The 14,611-nt window shown below is 46.7% G+C and overlaps 2 protein-coding genes across 4 annotated transcripts in view; both read left to right on the forward strand.

The window, feature by feature from the left end:
* LOC141073571 (uncharacterized) overlaps positions 1–14,611 on the forward strand; it is a 700,581-nt gene that overhangs the window by 16,055 nt on the left and 669,915 nt on the right. Inside the window, exon 1 of one of the 3 annotated variants that reach the window (XM_073560876.1) lies at positions 347–387. The exons of the other annotated variants lie outside the window; for them this stretch is intronic. The gene's annotated coding sequence lies outside the window, so the exon portion shown is untranslated. Of the gene's footprint in view, positions 1–346; positions 388–14,611 lie in introns of those variants that run through there. 3 annotated transcript variants of the gene reach the window in all.
* The window catches only part of LOC141074220 (uncharacterized), a 345,885-nt gene continuing 331,587 nt past the window's right edge, over positions 314–14,611 (forward strand). The window contains 5 exon segments of the mRNA XM_073561802.1: positions 314–387; positions 8,062–8,211; positions 8,341–8,520; positions 8,603–8,726; positions 8,815–8,912. Coding sequence (XP_073417903.1) covers positions 8,134–8,211; positions 8,341–8,520; positions 8,603–8,726; positions 8,815–8,912 — 480 coding nt within the window. The 5' untranslated portion in view covers positions 314–387; positions 8,062–8,133.

Here is a 14,611-nt window from a genome sequence, read left to right on the forward strand (position 1 = left end):
GCGATAATGGGGGAGCAGGGACTGTGTGATAGAGGGGACACGACTCAGTCCTGGGGGGGCACCGGGACTTTGCACATTAGGGTACAGCCGGCTCCTCATGTAAGAGCTGGAGGAGAAGTCTGCACTGGTGAGCGGTAATGGGGTAGCAGGGACTGTGTGATAGAGGGGACAGGACTCAGTCCTGGGGGGCACCGGGACTCTGCACATTAGGGTACAGCCGGCTCCACATGTAAGAGCTGGAGGAGAAGTCTGCACTGGTGAGCGGTAATGGGGGAGCAGGGACTGTGTGATAGAGGGGACAGGACTCAGTCCTGGGGGGCACCGGGACTCTGCACATTAGGGTACGGCCGGCTCCACATGTAAGAGCTGGAGGAGAAGTCTGCACTGGTCAGCGGTAATGGGGGAGCAGGGACTGTGTGATAGAGGGGACAGGACTCAGTCCTGGGGGAGCACCGGGACTCTGCACATTAGGGTACAGCCGGCCCCACATGTAAGAGCTGGAGGAGAAGTCTGCACTGGTAATGGGGAGCAGGGACTGTGTGATAGAGGGGACAGGACTCAGTCCTGGGGGGCACCGGGACTCTGCACATTAGGGTACAGCCGGCTCCACATGTAAGAGCTGGAGGAGACGTCTGCACTGGTGAACGGGAATGGGGGAGCAGGGACTGTGATAGAGGGGACAGGACTCAGTCCTGGGGGGGCACCGGGACTCTGCACATTAGGGTACAGCCGGCTCCACATGTAAGAGCTGGAGGAGAAGTCTGCACTGGTGAGCGGTAATGGGGGAGCAGGGACTGTGTGATAGACGGGACAGGACTCAGTCCTGGGGGGCACCGGGACTCTGCACATTAGGGTACAGCCGGCCCCACATGTAAGAGCTGGAGGAGAAGTCTGCACTGGTGAGCGGTAATGGGGGAGCAGGGACTGTGTGATAGAGGGGACAGGACTCAGTCCTGGGGGAGCACCGGGACTCTGCACATTAGGGGACAGCCGACTCCAGATGTAAGAGCTGGAGGAGAAGTCTGCACTGGTGAGTGCTAATGGGGCAGAAGGTACTGTGTGATAGAGGGGACAGGTATCGCTGTCATCGTACTGACCTGAATAAATTCATGAAATGCTGTTTTTTGTTTGTTCTGCCTCCGAAAAATCAGAATATAAAACTATAATTAAAGTCATGTGCCCGAAAATGGTACAAGTAAAAACGTCAACTCGTCCCGCAAAAAAACAAGACCTCACATGAGTCTGTGGGGCAAAAAATGGAAAAATTACAGCTCTCAAAATGTGGTGATGCAAAAACTATATATTTTTTTGCAATAAAAAGCGTCTTTTAGCGTTTGACAGCTGCCATACATAAAAACCCGCTATAAATAGTTAATCAAACCCCCTTTATCTCCCGCTTAGTTAGGGAAAAATAATGAAATAAAAAGTGTATTTATTTCCATTTTCCCATTAGGGTTGGGGTTAGTGTTAGGGCTATAGTTAGGGTTGGGATTAGGGTTAGGGGTGTGTTAAGGTTGGAGGTAGAATTTTGGGATTTCCACTGTTTAGGCACATCAGGGGCTCTCCAAACGCTACATGCGACTGCTCTCAATTCCAGCCAGTTCTGCGTTGAAATAGTCAAATGGTGCTCCTTCCCTTCCGAGCTCTGCCATGTGCCCAAACAGTGGTTTCCCCCCACATGTGGGGTATCCAAATATTTTGGAAAAATTATTCAACAACTTTTGGGGTCCAATTTCTCCTTTTACCCTTGGGAAAGTATTAAATTGGGGGGAGAAGATCATTTTTGCGAAAAAAAAAAAAAATATTTTTTTCAAGGCTCTACGTTATAAACTTTTGTGAAGCACTTGGAGGTTCAAAGTGCTCACCACATAGCTAGATAAGTTCCTTAGGGTGTCTACTTTCCAAAATGGTGTCTCTTGTGGGGGGTTTCCACTGTTTATGCACATCAGGGGCTCTCAAAGCGTGACATGGCATCCAATCTCAATTCCAGCCAATTTTGCATTGAAAAGTCAAACGGTGCTCCTTCCCATCCGGGGTCTGCTGTGCGCCCAAACAGTGGTTTACCTGCACTTATGGGGTATCGGCGTACTCAGGACAAATTGTACAACAACTTTGGGGGTCCTGTTTCTCCTGTTACCCTTGGTATAATAAAAGAAATTGGATCTGAAGTAAGATTTTTTTTGTGGAAAAAAAAGTCAAATGTTAATTTTTTTTTTTTTTAATAATTCCAACAATTCCTGTGAAGCACCTGAAGGGTTAATAAACTTCTTGAATGTGGATTTGAGCACCTTCAGGCTATGTCCACACGTACGGAATTGCTGCGGAGACTTCCACGGCAATTCCGCGAGTCCCTGCTGCCGGAAATATACAGGAAATACGCTTGCGGAATTCCTGCGAAACACTAGTGTTTTGCAAGCGATCTGTAGCATCGCTTGGAAAACTGATTCACAAGTTGGTCACACTTGTCAAACATAGTGTTTGACAAGTGTGACCAACTTTTTACTATTGATGCTGCCTATGAAGATCCCAGCGTTGCCTGGGCATAGTAACCAACTGTGGTTAGTTATAACAAATTATAATGATTATATTGCACATAAAAACCTTGCATCTAATCCTATCCTGTGTGATACTGACTGCTGAGCCGTGTATCTAATCCTATCCTGTGTGATACTGACTGCTGAGCCGTGTATCTAATCCTATCCTGTGTGATACTGACTGCTGAGCCGTGTATCTAATCCTATCCTGTGTGATACTGACTGCTGAGCCGTGTATCTAATCCTATCCTGTGTGATACTGACTGCTGAGCCGTGTATCTAATCCTTTCTTGTGTGATACTGACTGCTGAGCCGTGTATCTATTCCTATCCTGTGTGATACTGTGTGCTGAGCTACGTATCTAATCCTATCCTGTGTGATACTGACTGCTGAGCTACGTATCTAATCCTATCCTGTGTGTTACTGTCTGCTGAGCCGTGTATCTAATCCTATCCTGTGTGATACTGACTGCTGAGCCGTGTATCTAATCCTATTCTCTGTGATACTGACTGCTGAGCCATGTGTCTAATCCTATCCTGTGTGTTACTGACTACTGAGCCGTGTATCTAATCCTATCCTGTGTGATACTGACTACTGAGCCGTGTATCTAATCCTATCCTGTGTGATACTGACTGCTGAGCCATGTGTCTAATCCTCTCCTTTGTGATACTGACTCCTGAGCCGTGTATCTAACCCTATCCTGTGTGATACTGACTCCTGAGCCGTGTATCTAATCCTATCCTGTGTGATACTGACTGCTGAGCCGTGTATCTAATCCTATTCTGTGTGATACTGACTGCTGAGCTGTGTATCTAATCCTATCCTGTGTGATACTCACTGCTGAGCCGTGTATCTAATCCTATCCTGTGTGATACTGACTGCTGAGCCGTGTATCTAATACTATTCTGTGTGATACTGTGTGCTGAGCTGTGTATCTAATACTATCCTGTGTGATACTGCCTGCTGAGCCTTGTGTCTAATCCGCTCCTGTGTGATACTGACTGTTGAGCCGTGTATCTAATCCTATCCTGTGTGATACTGACTGCTGAGCCGTGTATCTATTCCTATCCTGTGTGATACTGTGTGCTGAGCTATGTATCTAATCCTATCCTGTGTGATACTGACTGCTGAGCTGTGTATCTAATACTATTCTGTGTGATACTGTGTGCTGAGCTGTGTATCTAATACTATCCTGTGTGATACTGCCTGCTGAGCCTTGTGTCTAATCCGCTCCTGTGTGATACTGACTGTTGAGCCGTGTATCTAATCCTATCCTGTGTGATACTGACTGCTGAGCTGTGTATCTATTCCTATCCTGTGTGATACTGACTGCTGAGCTGTGTATCTATTCCTATCCTTTGTGATACTGACTGCTGAGCTGTGTATCTAATCCTATCCTGTGTGATACTGGCTGTTGAGCTGTGTATCTAATCCTATCCTGTGTGATACTTACTGCTGAGCTGTGTATCTAATCCTATCTGGTGTGATACTGGGCTCCCCCTGCAGTCTGTGTCAGAGGGTGGTCTGTGTTGGCACGGTAATAAATTGTTATTTCCAGCTTTACAGAAGGACGATAACACCATAGAAATGATAAGAATAATAGGCCTCAGTTACCACAACTGTCTACAAAGAAAACTGTTGCTGATAGTGTAGGGAAGGTGGACTGATGGACAGAGTGTAGGGAAGGTGGCTGATGGACAGACCTATCTGTAGTGGGAAGGCGGATGTGTAGCGCAGTGTAGGTGAGAAACCGCTGAGATAAAGAGAAAGGGTGTAGTATTGTAGTTTGACCATTAGAGGGCAGTGGAGAGTGTAAGAGTGGGACTGAACAACTGCCATTGGTCAGAGAAGCTGTCAGGTGATGGTGGGCGGAGTTTCCAGAACTGGAAGTATAAAAGTTTGAGAGAAGGTTCTGGAGAGTTCAGTCAGTGAGAGGAAGCACAGTAGAGAAGAAGTTCTGCTGAGGAGAAAGAGACAGTAGAAAGGCGCCGGAGGGGACTGACAATTGAGGCGGTCACAGGGGGTGGCCCAGAGGACAGTAGCCGCAGACGAAGAGAGCCTGGGGGTACCAAACGGACGGCGTAATTGGACTGGTGAAGCGCTGTGGTGGATGGGCCTAGGGCAGCCACAGTGAAAAGAGCCACGAGGGACGCCACGACTACAGTAAAAAAGAAGTGAAGGTACCCGGGCCTGTGTACGGAGAAGTGTGAAGCTGCTGTGGTGAATTGCTGTGGTCGTCAGAAGGGCGACCAATAAAAACGGACCTGTTGAATACAAATTCTGTCTCAGTCTCGTGTTTGTCTGCAGCAAGAAGTGGGTCACCCCCCCGTCGGTTACCCTACCTACAATAGCAACCAATCACAGCTCATTTTTCATCTTTTAAACAGCTCTGGGACAGCGTGGCGACTTTTGTGTTTCGACTTTTATGTGGCGAGGTTGGTGTATGTGTGTGAAATGTGTGCTGAGGGTGGTATATGTGTTGAAGCACGTGGTAGTGTGTGGCACGTTTTGTGTGTGTGTTCATATCCCCGTGTGTGGTGAGTATCCCATGTCAGGGCCCCACCTTAGCAACTGTACGGTATATACTGTTTGGCGCCATCGCTCTCATTCTTTACGTCCCCCTTGCTCACATCTGGCAGGTGTCAATTTGCCTCCAACACTTTTCCTTTCACTTTTTCCCCATTATGTAGATAGGAGCAAAATTATTTGGTGAATTGGAATGCGTGGGGTTAAAATTTCGCCTCATAACATAGCCTATGTCGCTCTCGGGGTCCAGACATGTGACTGTGCAAAATTTTGTGGCTGTAGCTACGATGGTGCAGATGCCAATACATACATACGCTTTTTCCCCATTATGTAGATAGGGGCAAAATTGTCTGGTGAATTGGAAAGCGCGGGGTTAAAATTTCACCTCACAACATAGCCTATGACGCTCTCGGGGTCCAGACGTGTGACTGTGCCAAATTTTGTGGCTGTAGCTGCGACTGTGCGGATGCCAATCCCGGACATACATACACACACACACATTGAGCTTTATATATTAGATAGGCAGCAGCAGACAGTAATGGAATGGACTGTTGATGTATGCAATGTAGTATGCCACATACAGTGCCTGCCTGCTTGTTACTGATATCTATATACCCACATACACTCCCTGCCTACCTAGCATTGAATTCTATGTAATACTTTTTTAGTCCTTAGAAGGACTGTTGATTAAGCTGGATTTGTGGCTTCTATTATGGTATACCCACACTAACTTAAACCCCCAAATCTGACCCTATCTCAGCAGCAGCTCTCCCTACATTGTCTAATTCCGGAAGTGACTGTAACGAGCAGGGCGGCAGCAGGTCTCATATAGACCTGATGACGCTGTGCGGCCAGCCAATCACTGCAATACCGCAACCAAGATGGCTACAGCATTACAGTGTGTGGCAGACAATCCCTGCATGTTAATTGGCGCTTTAGAGAGCGCCAAACATGCAGGACTGGCACCCGAATTCCCGCCGAGCAAACCCGGGAATGCTCGGCGCTCGCCGAATACTGTGAGTACAGTGATGTTCGGGTGAGTACATTTCCCAAATGTCTACTACAGAACACTTTTTGAAACATAATTTTTTTTTTGCTAAGAAGATAAAAGTGCACCAGCAGTTTCTCATTTTTCTAACAACAAAATTTACAAAATCGTTTTTGTTTACAGACCACATCACATTTGAAGTGATTTTGAGGGGTTTATATGGCAGAAAATACCCCAAAGTGACACCGTTCTAAAAACTGCACCCCTCAAGGTGCTTAAAACCACATTCAAAGAGTTTATTAAATTTTCAGGTGCTTCACAGGAACTGAAGCAATGTGGAAAGAAAAAAAAAATTAACATTTACCCTTTTTTTTCACAAATTTTACTTGAGACTCCAATTTTTTGGGTCACAAGGGTAACTGGAGAAAATGGACCCAAAAAATTGTTGTGCAATTTCTCCTAAGTACGCCTCTACCGCTTATGTGGGGGAAATCTACTGTTTTGGTGCATGGCAGGGCTCAGAAGAGGAGTGATTGTTTGGAGCGCAGACTCTGACTCTTTCCATGTCGCGTTTGTAGAGCCACTCATGTGCCTAAACAGTAGAAAGCATCGACAAATTAGGGACTTTCACTACACTAACGCCCTATGTATAAAGGTACTTGGTGCTGTTATTTTTTTTTTTGCAAAAGAAAAACATTATCTCCCTACCTATAAAGCTACTCTGTACTAACAATTTTTTTTTGTAAAATAAAATCGAATGTCACTAACAGTGTGACATCTGCTGCTCTAATGCGCTACCTCCCTATCTATAAAGCTACTCTGTACTAACTAGTATTATTTTTTTTTGTGAACATCACTTACACTGCGACATCCGCTACTCTGACTATATCTAAAAAATATAAATTCCCTTGGTGCAGACTCTGATCAGCAGCGATACTGTTCAGAGCACTGCGGCCAAGGAAAGAGCACAAATGCTCAGCGTAGGATGCCACGCAAATGGAAAAAGTGTGGAAAAAAGTGCCGCAAAAATACAATTGTGAGTGGGGATGAATGGGGGTATGGTTATGGGGGGGGGACTGGAACATGGATTTAGGAACTGCTGCTGCTGTGGTCACGGCACACAGAGACAGATGCAGGTAACACAGGAGGTATACAACCACTCTGAACGTCAACTCTGAGGTAAGGATGGCGTAAGATTGATCAGTAACTATTTTTCAGCCAATCCGTGTCAAAGGGGTTAACTAGGAGAGTTGACATCGTGATCACTCCATCAATTGTGACTCTTGTGAATGGTGCTGTCCCAGACAGAACCAATCACCGCATGTCACGTTGATTTTTTTTTCTTTCTTTCACAACTTTATTGTGACATCACTGTGATTGGCTGGTCAGAATTGATCAGCCAGTCACAGCGATCGCATATGGGTGAATGGGGGGACGTGCAGGGATGGCCTGCTGTTACGGACATGGCGGCCCCATATATGTACTTCGTTTTGCGGGAACGCACTTCATGCAGCGTTATACGTATACGGCGCATGTCGTGAAGCGGTTAACCTCCCATGAACCAGAACTGCCCTGTCACAAAGTACAGCATAAGTGGCGTAGTCACTGGATGCTGTCAGAAGGTGTGCACAACTCACGCCGCGTCATCGGAGGTTGGGCAGGTCTATGACAAAAGCAGGGAGGCAAAGACACCCCCTGTTCTGAGTCCTGACATCCCAATCTCCGTGGATGTTCCCTACACTTTATAACTTTGTGTCTTGTTTTAATGGAATATTTAACAAGGATTACGTTAATTTAGATTTGTCTGTTTTAGATTTGTTTTGTGTTTTTGATTCTGGATTGGAAATATTCTGTGATAAATCTCTGTATGTGACTATAATGGGACTGTGTGTTATACCGGGGGCAGGACGGGGCCATGACTGGATGTAATGATCATGTGAAGCCGGTAACAGCTCCGGAGATTTCTTACATGGGATCTTTATGATGTTACATCGTCATCTTCTCCCCATTCAGGTCCCTACAATATCGGATCCTTTCAGTGGAGATCTTCTATATAAGAGAATTCTCCTGAGTGACCCTACAAGGATGGATAGGGACAGGGACAAGATGGCGGAGAGGATATTACACCTCACCCTAGAGATCCTCTTCCGGCTTACTGGAGAGGTGAGAGATTCTGATGACGTCACATTACATCATTCTTATCTATGGGAATAACAGATGGACAGAACTGGAGAGGTGAGGACTCTGGAAATGTCTGTAGTGAGGTTTATTAATGTGTCTCTCCATAACCAGGATTACACAGTAGTGAAGAAGACCTCTAGTGAGCGCTGTCAGGCCCTTGTGTCTGAGGGATGGGGAAGACCCCTGAGCCCAATCACGGGGCCTCCACCTCACCCCCTGATACATGAGGACATCAATGACCAGAAGATCCTAGAAGTCAACTACAAGATGATTGAGCTGCTGATTGGAGAGGTGACACTGCTGGGAATGCTGGGACATTATACAGTAACGCTATGGATGGATCGGGGGATGACGGTATCATTGTATGTGACAGGTTCCTATAAGGTGTCAGGATGTCACTGTCTATTTCTCCATGGAGGAGTGGGAGTATTTAGAAGGACACAAAGATCTGTACAAGGACGTCCTGATGGAGGTTCCCCAGCCCCTCACATCACCAGGTAATAGACAGGACTAATGAATAAATACACACGGCCTATAATTATCTGCATGTAAGGAATGAATTCAGTCCCTGTTTGTTTCCACCAGTTCTATCCTGTGAGAGGACAACACCAGAGAGATGTCCCTGTTCTCCTTTTCTTCTTCTGGACTGTAAAGAAGATTCTGATTTTCCTCAGGATCATAAGGTAGATGAAGAGAAGGTGTCATGAGAAATCTCCCATATTATGTGTAGACGGCTGTGAAGGTCTTATTTTCCGTCTTGTTTTACCCACCAGTATAAGGGAAGAGTCAGATGGCCATATAACACTGACGGTGATTGCAACACAATGCTCGAACTGGCTGGTGGCTCTCCCTACCTCAGCATGACTGCATGTATTTTTTAATTTTTTAAACCCCTTCATGACCAGAGGTATTTTCGTTTTTGCTCCCCTTCTCAGCCATAACTTTTTTTTATTTTTCTGTCCATATGGCCCTGTGAAGGCCTGTTTTTTTTGCGGGATAAGTTGTACTTATAAAAACACATGTGAAATGCACAAATGTGAACAAGTCTGTATGACAGTGTTCACACCACCCACTGATTGAAACACAAACAAAGCACAGAATAAAAAATGTGCAAAAATACCTTGCAGTAAGACATATAATAGTAGTCAGCAAGTGCTGATAAAAAGATGACAACAAATACAGGGTATTTAGTCGATACTTTTTTTGCAAAAAAATGTATGCCAAGCTGCTCCGCCATGTCAAGGTAACCCCTATTGAAGCAGTCCCTATCTAATATATTTAAAACCTGAACATGTGAACAGTGTCTAAATGAGCAGGATTAAGACAGGCGCTTACCTGTATGGGCTCGTGGCGTGAGACAGCTCCTTTTGTGCATGTCACACAAGAGAGGGGTGGGGTCTCTCAAATCATGCATAAGCATGAAAAAAACGCTTATGCATGATTTGAGACCCCACCCCTCTCTTGTGCTTCAATAGGGGTTACCTTGACGTGGTGGAGCAGCTTGGCATACATTTTTTTGCAAAAAAACGTATTGACTAAATACCCTGTATTTGTTGTCACCTTTTTATCAGCACTTGCTGACTACTATTATATGTCTTACTGCAAGGTATTTTTGCACATTTTCATTCTGTGCTTTGTTTGTGTTTTTAAGTTGTACTTTTGTACGACACAATTGGTTTTAACATATTATGTACTGGAAAACGGGAAAAAGATTTCAAGTGCGGTGAAATTGCAAAAAAGTGCAATCCCACAGTTGTTTTTTGTTTAGCTTTTTTACTGTGTTCACTAAATGCTATAAATGACCTGCCATTATGATTCTCCAGGTCATTACGAGTTCATAGCCACCAAACATGATGTCTAGGTTCTTTTTTATCTAAGTGATGAAAAAAAAAATCCTGACTTTGTTTAAAAAAAAAAAAAAAAAAACAAATTGTGCCATTTTCTGATACTTGTAGTGTCTCTATTTTTCGTCATCTTGGGTTGGATGAGGGCTTTTTTTTTATGTTCCGAGCTGACGTTTTCATTGATCTTTTGATCGCCTGTTATTGCATTTTAATGCAATGTTATGGTGACAAAAAAAACGTAATTCTGACTTTTGGACTTTTTTTTCTCGCTATGCCGTTTAGCGTTCAGGTTAAACCTTTTTTTTATTGATCGGGCGATTCTGAACGCGGCGATACCAAATATGTGTATTGTGGTGTAGTGACCACTGTGTCCGCTAGGGGGCGCTGTATGGATGTCCCAGGAGAGTGGATGAATGGCAAAATATGAGTGACCGTTATGCATCTCAAGGTGGGTGGCCTTGAGATGGAGATTTATGTGTGTGTTAATCAGCAGAGATACTGCTGAGGTGCTGGTTCAATGTGTCAGGGGCTAGTTACCTACAAACCCACCCAAGGGGTGTGTTTAAGAACGCTAGTATAAAGTGTATATGAGTGGTTCAAGGACCTGTGATGAGGTCATAGTCATGTGACCCAGTGGGCGTGGCTACGGACCATATAAGTTGGCCAGGGTAGGTCGCATGAGGTGAATGCAGGGACCTGGTTGGTCTCTTTTGGATAGTCCCGTCTGGGAGAGATGGGGGCTGTCTTCCTGACAGCAAGGAACGCTGTGTTTAATGGCTGCACATGCCTGATGATTCCCTGGATGGAATGGACGTCTGCCGCATGATGAAGGAACTATGAAGGAACCCTGACGTGGGTGAGATAACTGAGGCTGAAGGGCCTGTGTATGCATAACCTGTGTGATCACAGGGATTACAGAGCTGAACTCTGTCATGGACGCTATGCTGATGTGATGACGTTTATGTTGCTGCTGTGGGTTTATGCTGCTAAATAAACCGCATGGTCTATGATTGTTTATGGAAAACCCGTGCCGGATCTGGTTTTGTGGCGGCTAAGTGAGTATCCCCTACTTGAATAACAGCGCTACCTCACAGTATGTTTGTTTGAATTTTTTTCATTGTTTTATTTTGAGTGTGGCAAAAGGGAGGGTGATTTGTGTATATGTGTGTGTGTATATATATTTTAATATTTTTTTAATTTTTTTTTTTTTTTTTTTTACTTTTGGCATGCTTCAATAGTCTCCGTAGAAGACTAGAAGCTACCAAAACTTGATCGGCGGTGCTCATAGCAAGCCGGCAATGACAACCATAGAGCTCTGCAGGCGGCCTCTGGTTGTCATGCCAACCCATCGGTGACCTGCGATCACATGATGGGGGTCATTGATGGGCAGATTTCCTGTGCAATTGCCGGAAGCGCTTGTTAAATGCTGTTGTCAGAGTTTGACAGCGGCATTTAAGTAGTTAATAGACGTGGATAGATTGCGATTCCACCCTTTGGCTGTTCCGGGCACATGTCAGCTGTTCAAGACAGCTGGCATGTGGTGGGAAAAATGTGTGATCACTGTCGGAGCCCACATCAAAGGGAGGGTGTCCGACATCGGCGTACTATTAAAGTGGTTACGTTTAAGGAGGCTCCAAAATATTTTGAATAGAAAATAGCATGAATAAACTGTGGTGCAATATAGCAAGTACTAGTTTCTGCTGGTCTACTTCTATAGTCAGCTAAAGGTACGGACAAGTGAGTTTGCCTACGTTGGCTGTGGGCATGCGGATGCACCGGTCTGTGATCACACCCCCTTCTGTACATTTGCCACGGGGAATGCCAGCACATCCAAGGCACAAAGGGCAAGCTGAGGCCATGTTTCCAATTTGGAGACCCAGGAGTTAAATAGAGCAGAACCATTTAACACATACTCTTCCACCATGTTGATATGCTACCTCATGCTAATACAGACCGTATCAGATGGTGGTGCCATATGTTGTGGCATGCTGCTGAGGAAGGTTTACCATATTTCGGCCATGCTAACCCTCCTTTCTGAAGTGATGCCAGTGCCCTATCTGCATAGATGCATTTCAGACATTTTCCTCCTCTTCTGCCTTTTTTTTTCACTGAACCCTCGCTGTCAGGTGGTAACGCTGTTAGTAGTGCATCTTCCAGCATGCTCTTATATTCCCGCATTTTCCAACCCCACTTCTGTGACGGAAGTAAGGATGGTGTGTTGTCCTTGTAGTGGGAATCTAATAGAGTGGCCACCCATTATTAAGCAATGGTAACAATCTGAGCAACTCGGCAGCCATTGCGCATGCACAGCAGCATGCTTCGGCTCCTGTGTGCCAGGCTGCCCAGAGACAATGACATGCTGTCCTCGGAGGGAGGTTTATCGTCTGGGTCCTCTACATTCCACCAGCCACGCTCCAGTGATGCCCGTGGGCTGCTTTGAGTGCCACCGTCCTGTGAACATGGTTCATCCTCCCTCCTCCACATCCTCCAAAATTTTTCATTGGCTGTACAGTTGTGTACCTGGATACTGCTAGTGCAGGAAGTTACCCTCCGAGCCATTAGTGGATGACTGACCTGATAATGGTGTGAACGTTCCCTGTCTCTCCTTTGCCACAACCTCATTCATCATCTAATCACCTAAAGCATTTTTTCATGCAGTCATAGATGTGGGCTAGTAATGGTGATGATGGTGTCATCAGCGTTGGCCATGTTGGTGGAGCACTTCAAGCAGCGCTACATGGCACACATGGAGGCTCACTCTTTGGTGGTGAAGTGGTGTTCCAGAGAGCAACTCGCCCATGCATGCTGCAGCTGAAACTCCACTATTGTCGCCTGCTGCTCGCACAGTCTCTCCAGCATATGCAAGGAGGCGTTCCACCTTGTTGATACACCGCATATGAGGCGGTGACCGGGATGGCAGAAGTGACGCTGCATCACAGACAGGTGAGTGGCAGCAGGGTGTGAATGCCAAATTGCATACAGATGTCCTGCACTTCCAGTAGCAGCTCTGAAATATCAGGGTAATATGTAAGGAAGCTCTCCACCACCAAATTCAGTACATGCACTCAGCAAGGGATGTGCATTAAACCGGTAAGGCCTAGAGCTGCTATGAGATTTTGCCCGTTATCGCACACCACCAGACAGGTTTTGAGGTTTTAGCGGCATCAACCTCTCATCTGTCTGCTGTTTGGTCCCTTTCCACAGCTCCTGCGTGGTGTGGGATCTTTGCCCCAAACAGATGAGTTTCAGAACAGCATGCTGTTGTTTCCCACTGCTGGTGGTGCAGGTGTTAGGCTGACCGAATGAGGAGGCATTGGAGGAAGCCAAGTAGGAGGAAGAGGCAAAGTGGACAAAGAAACGTCCAGCAATCTTCGGTTGTGGTCGTAGGGCATGCGCCAGAACACCTTGTGCCTCAGGCCCAGTCAGTAGTACATTTACCCAGTGGGCAGTTAGGGAAATATAATGTCCCTGGTCATGTTTACTCGTCCACGTATCTGTGGTTATGTGGACCTTGCCACTGATCTGGGAACCACACACTGTGGGACAGCCACCACCATCAGTTTTTTAAAACTGTCCGTCTCCACCATCTGGAATGGCAGTATTTCAAAGGCCAGGAATTTTTAAATGCTGTCTGTAACATCGGCGGCAGTGCCTGCCGTTACCTCGCCTGCGGCAGCACCCGCCGCTGCCTCCTTCCGCCCACGCTCCTCTATCTGCGCGTCCTCTTACCCGGTCTCCCGCTCTGCTGCTTCCCTGCGCGTCATCCTTAGGCCGCGGGCGCGCGCCCGTTCTGCCTCTTCTGCTGGCGGTGGGCGTCACTAGGGGCGGTGCTGGCTGATCACTTCCTGGCCCTAAGGTATTTCAAGCGTCCTCTCTGTAGAGAGGACGCCGGATGATTGTGTGTACTCACTCGTTATTCAGGCCACTATAGCTACTCTATAGTTTCTCTGGTTTGTCTTCCTTCCTGTTCTCCCCAGTCTGCCTTCGCCTCGTCCTGCCTCATATTCCTCTCCTCGCTCCCATAGCCGGTCCTATGGTATTCTGTCTACCTGTTCCGTTTCCTGCCTCCTGGCTCCCCTGCCCCTTACCAGTCTGTCCTTATATCTCCCGCTGGGGCCTCCACGTTTGTTCTCCCTCTTCTCCGGAGGCCACTCCTGCTGTCCCTACTAGTGGCTGCTGCCTTGCTTCCTCCTCACCCGCTACCCGCTCAGGTACTCTATAGTTTCCTGGGGCCTACTTAGTCCTTTGAGCCGTCCCTCTCGGTACCGGCTGTCGCGGTTCTGTCCTCTGCGGTCCTGCCCCTAACGGTCCCTGTATAGGGGTCGGTCATCACCTGGCGCGCACGACCCAGAGGGTCCACTCTCGGGCGTTATCCACTCCAGAACGTCACAGTATCATCCGGCCATGGATCCCGCCGGTGCCACGGCCGCTACACAGAAGAAACTGCTTTTCCTACATGAAAATCAGACCCAGATAATGTCCTTCATGAAATCCATGGACACCCGGCTGTCCGCCCTGCAAACCTCTGACCCTGGGCA

The sequence above is a fragment of the Dendrobates tinctorius genome, unplaced genomic scaffold (genome assembly GCF_039654945.1).
Source record: "Dendrobates tinctorius isolate UK_male_01 unplaced genomic scaffold, ASM3965494v1 ptg000014l, whole genome shotgun sequence".
Classification (NCBI taxonomy): Eukaryota; Metazoa; Chordata; class Amphibia; order Anura; family Dendrobatidae; genus Dendrobates; species Dendrobates tinctorius.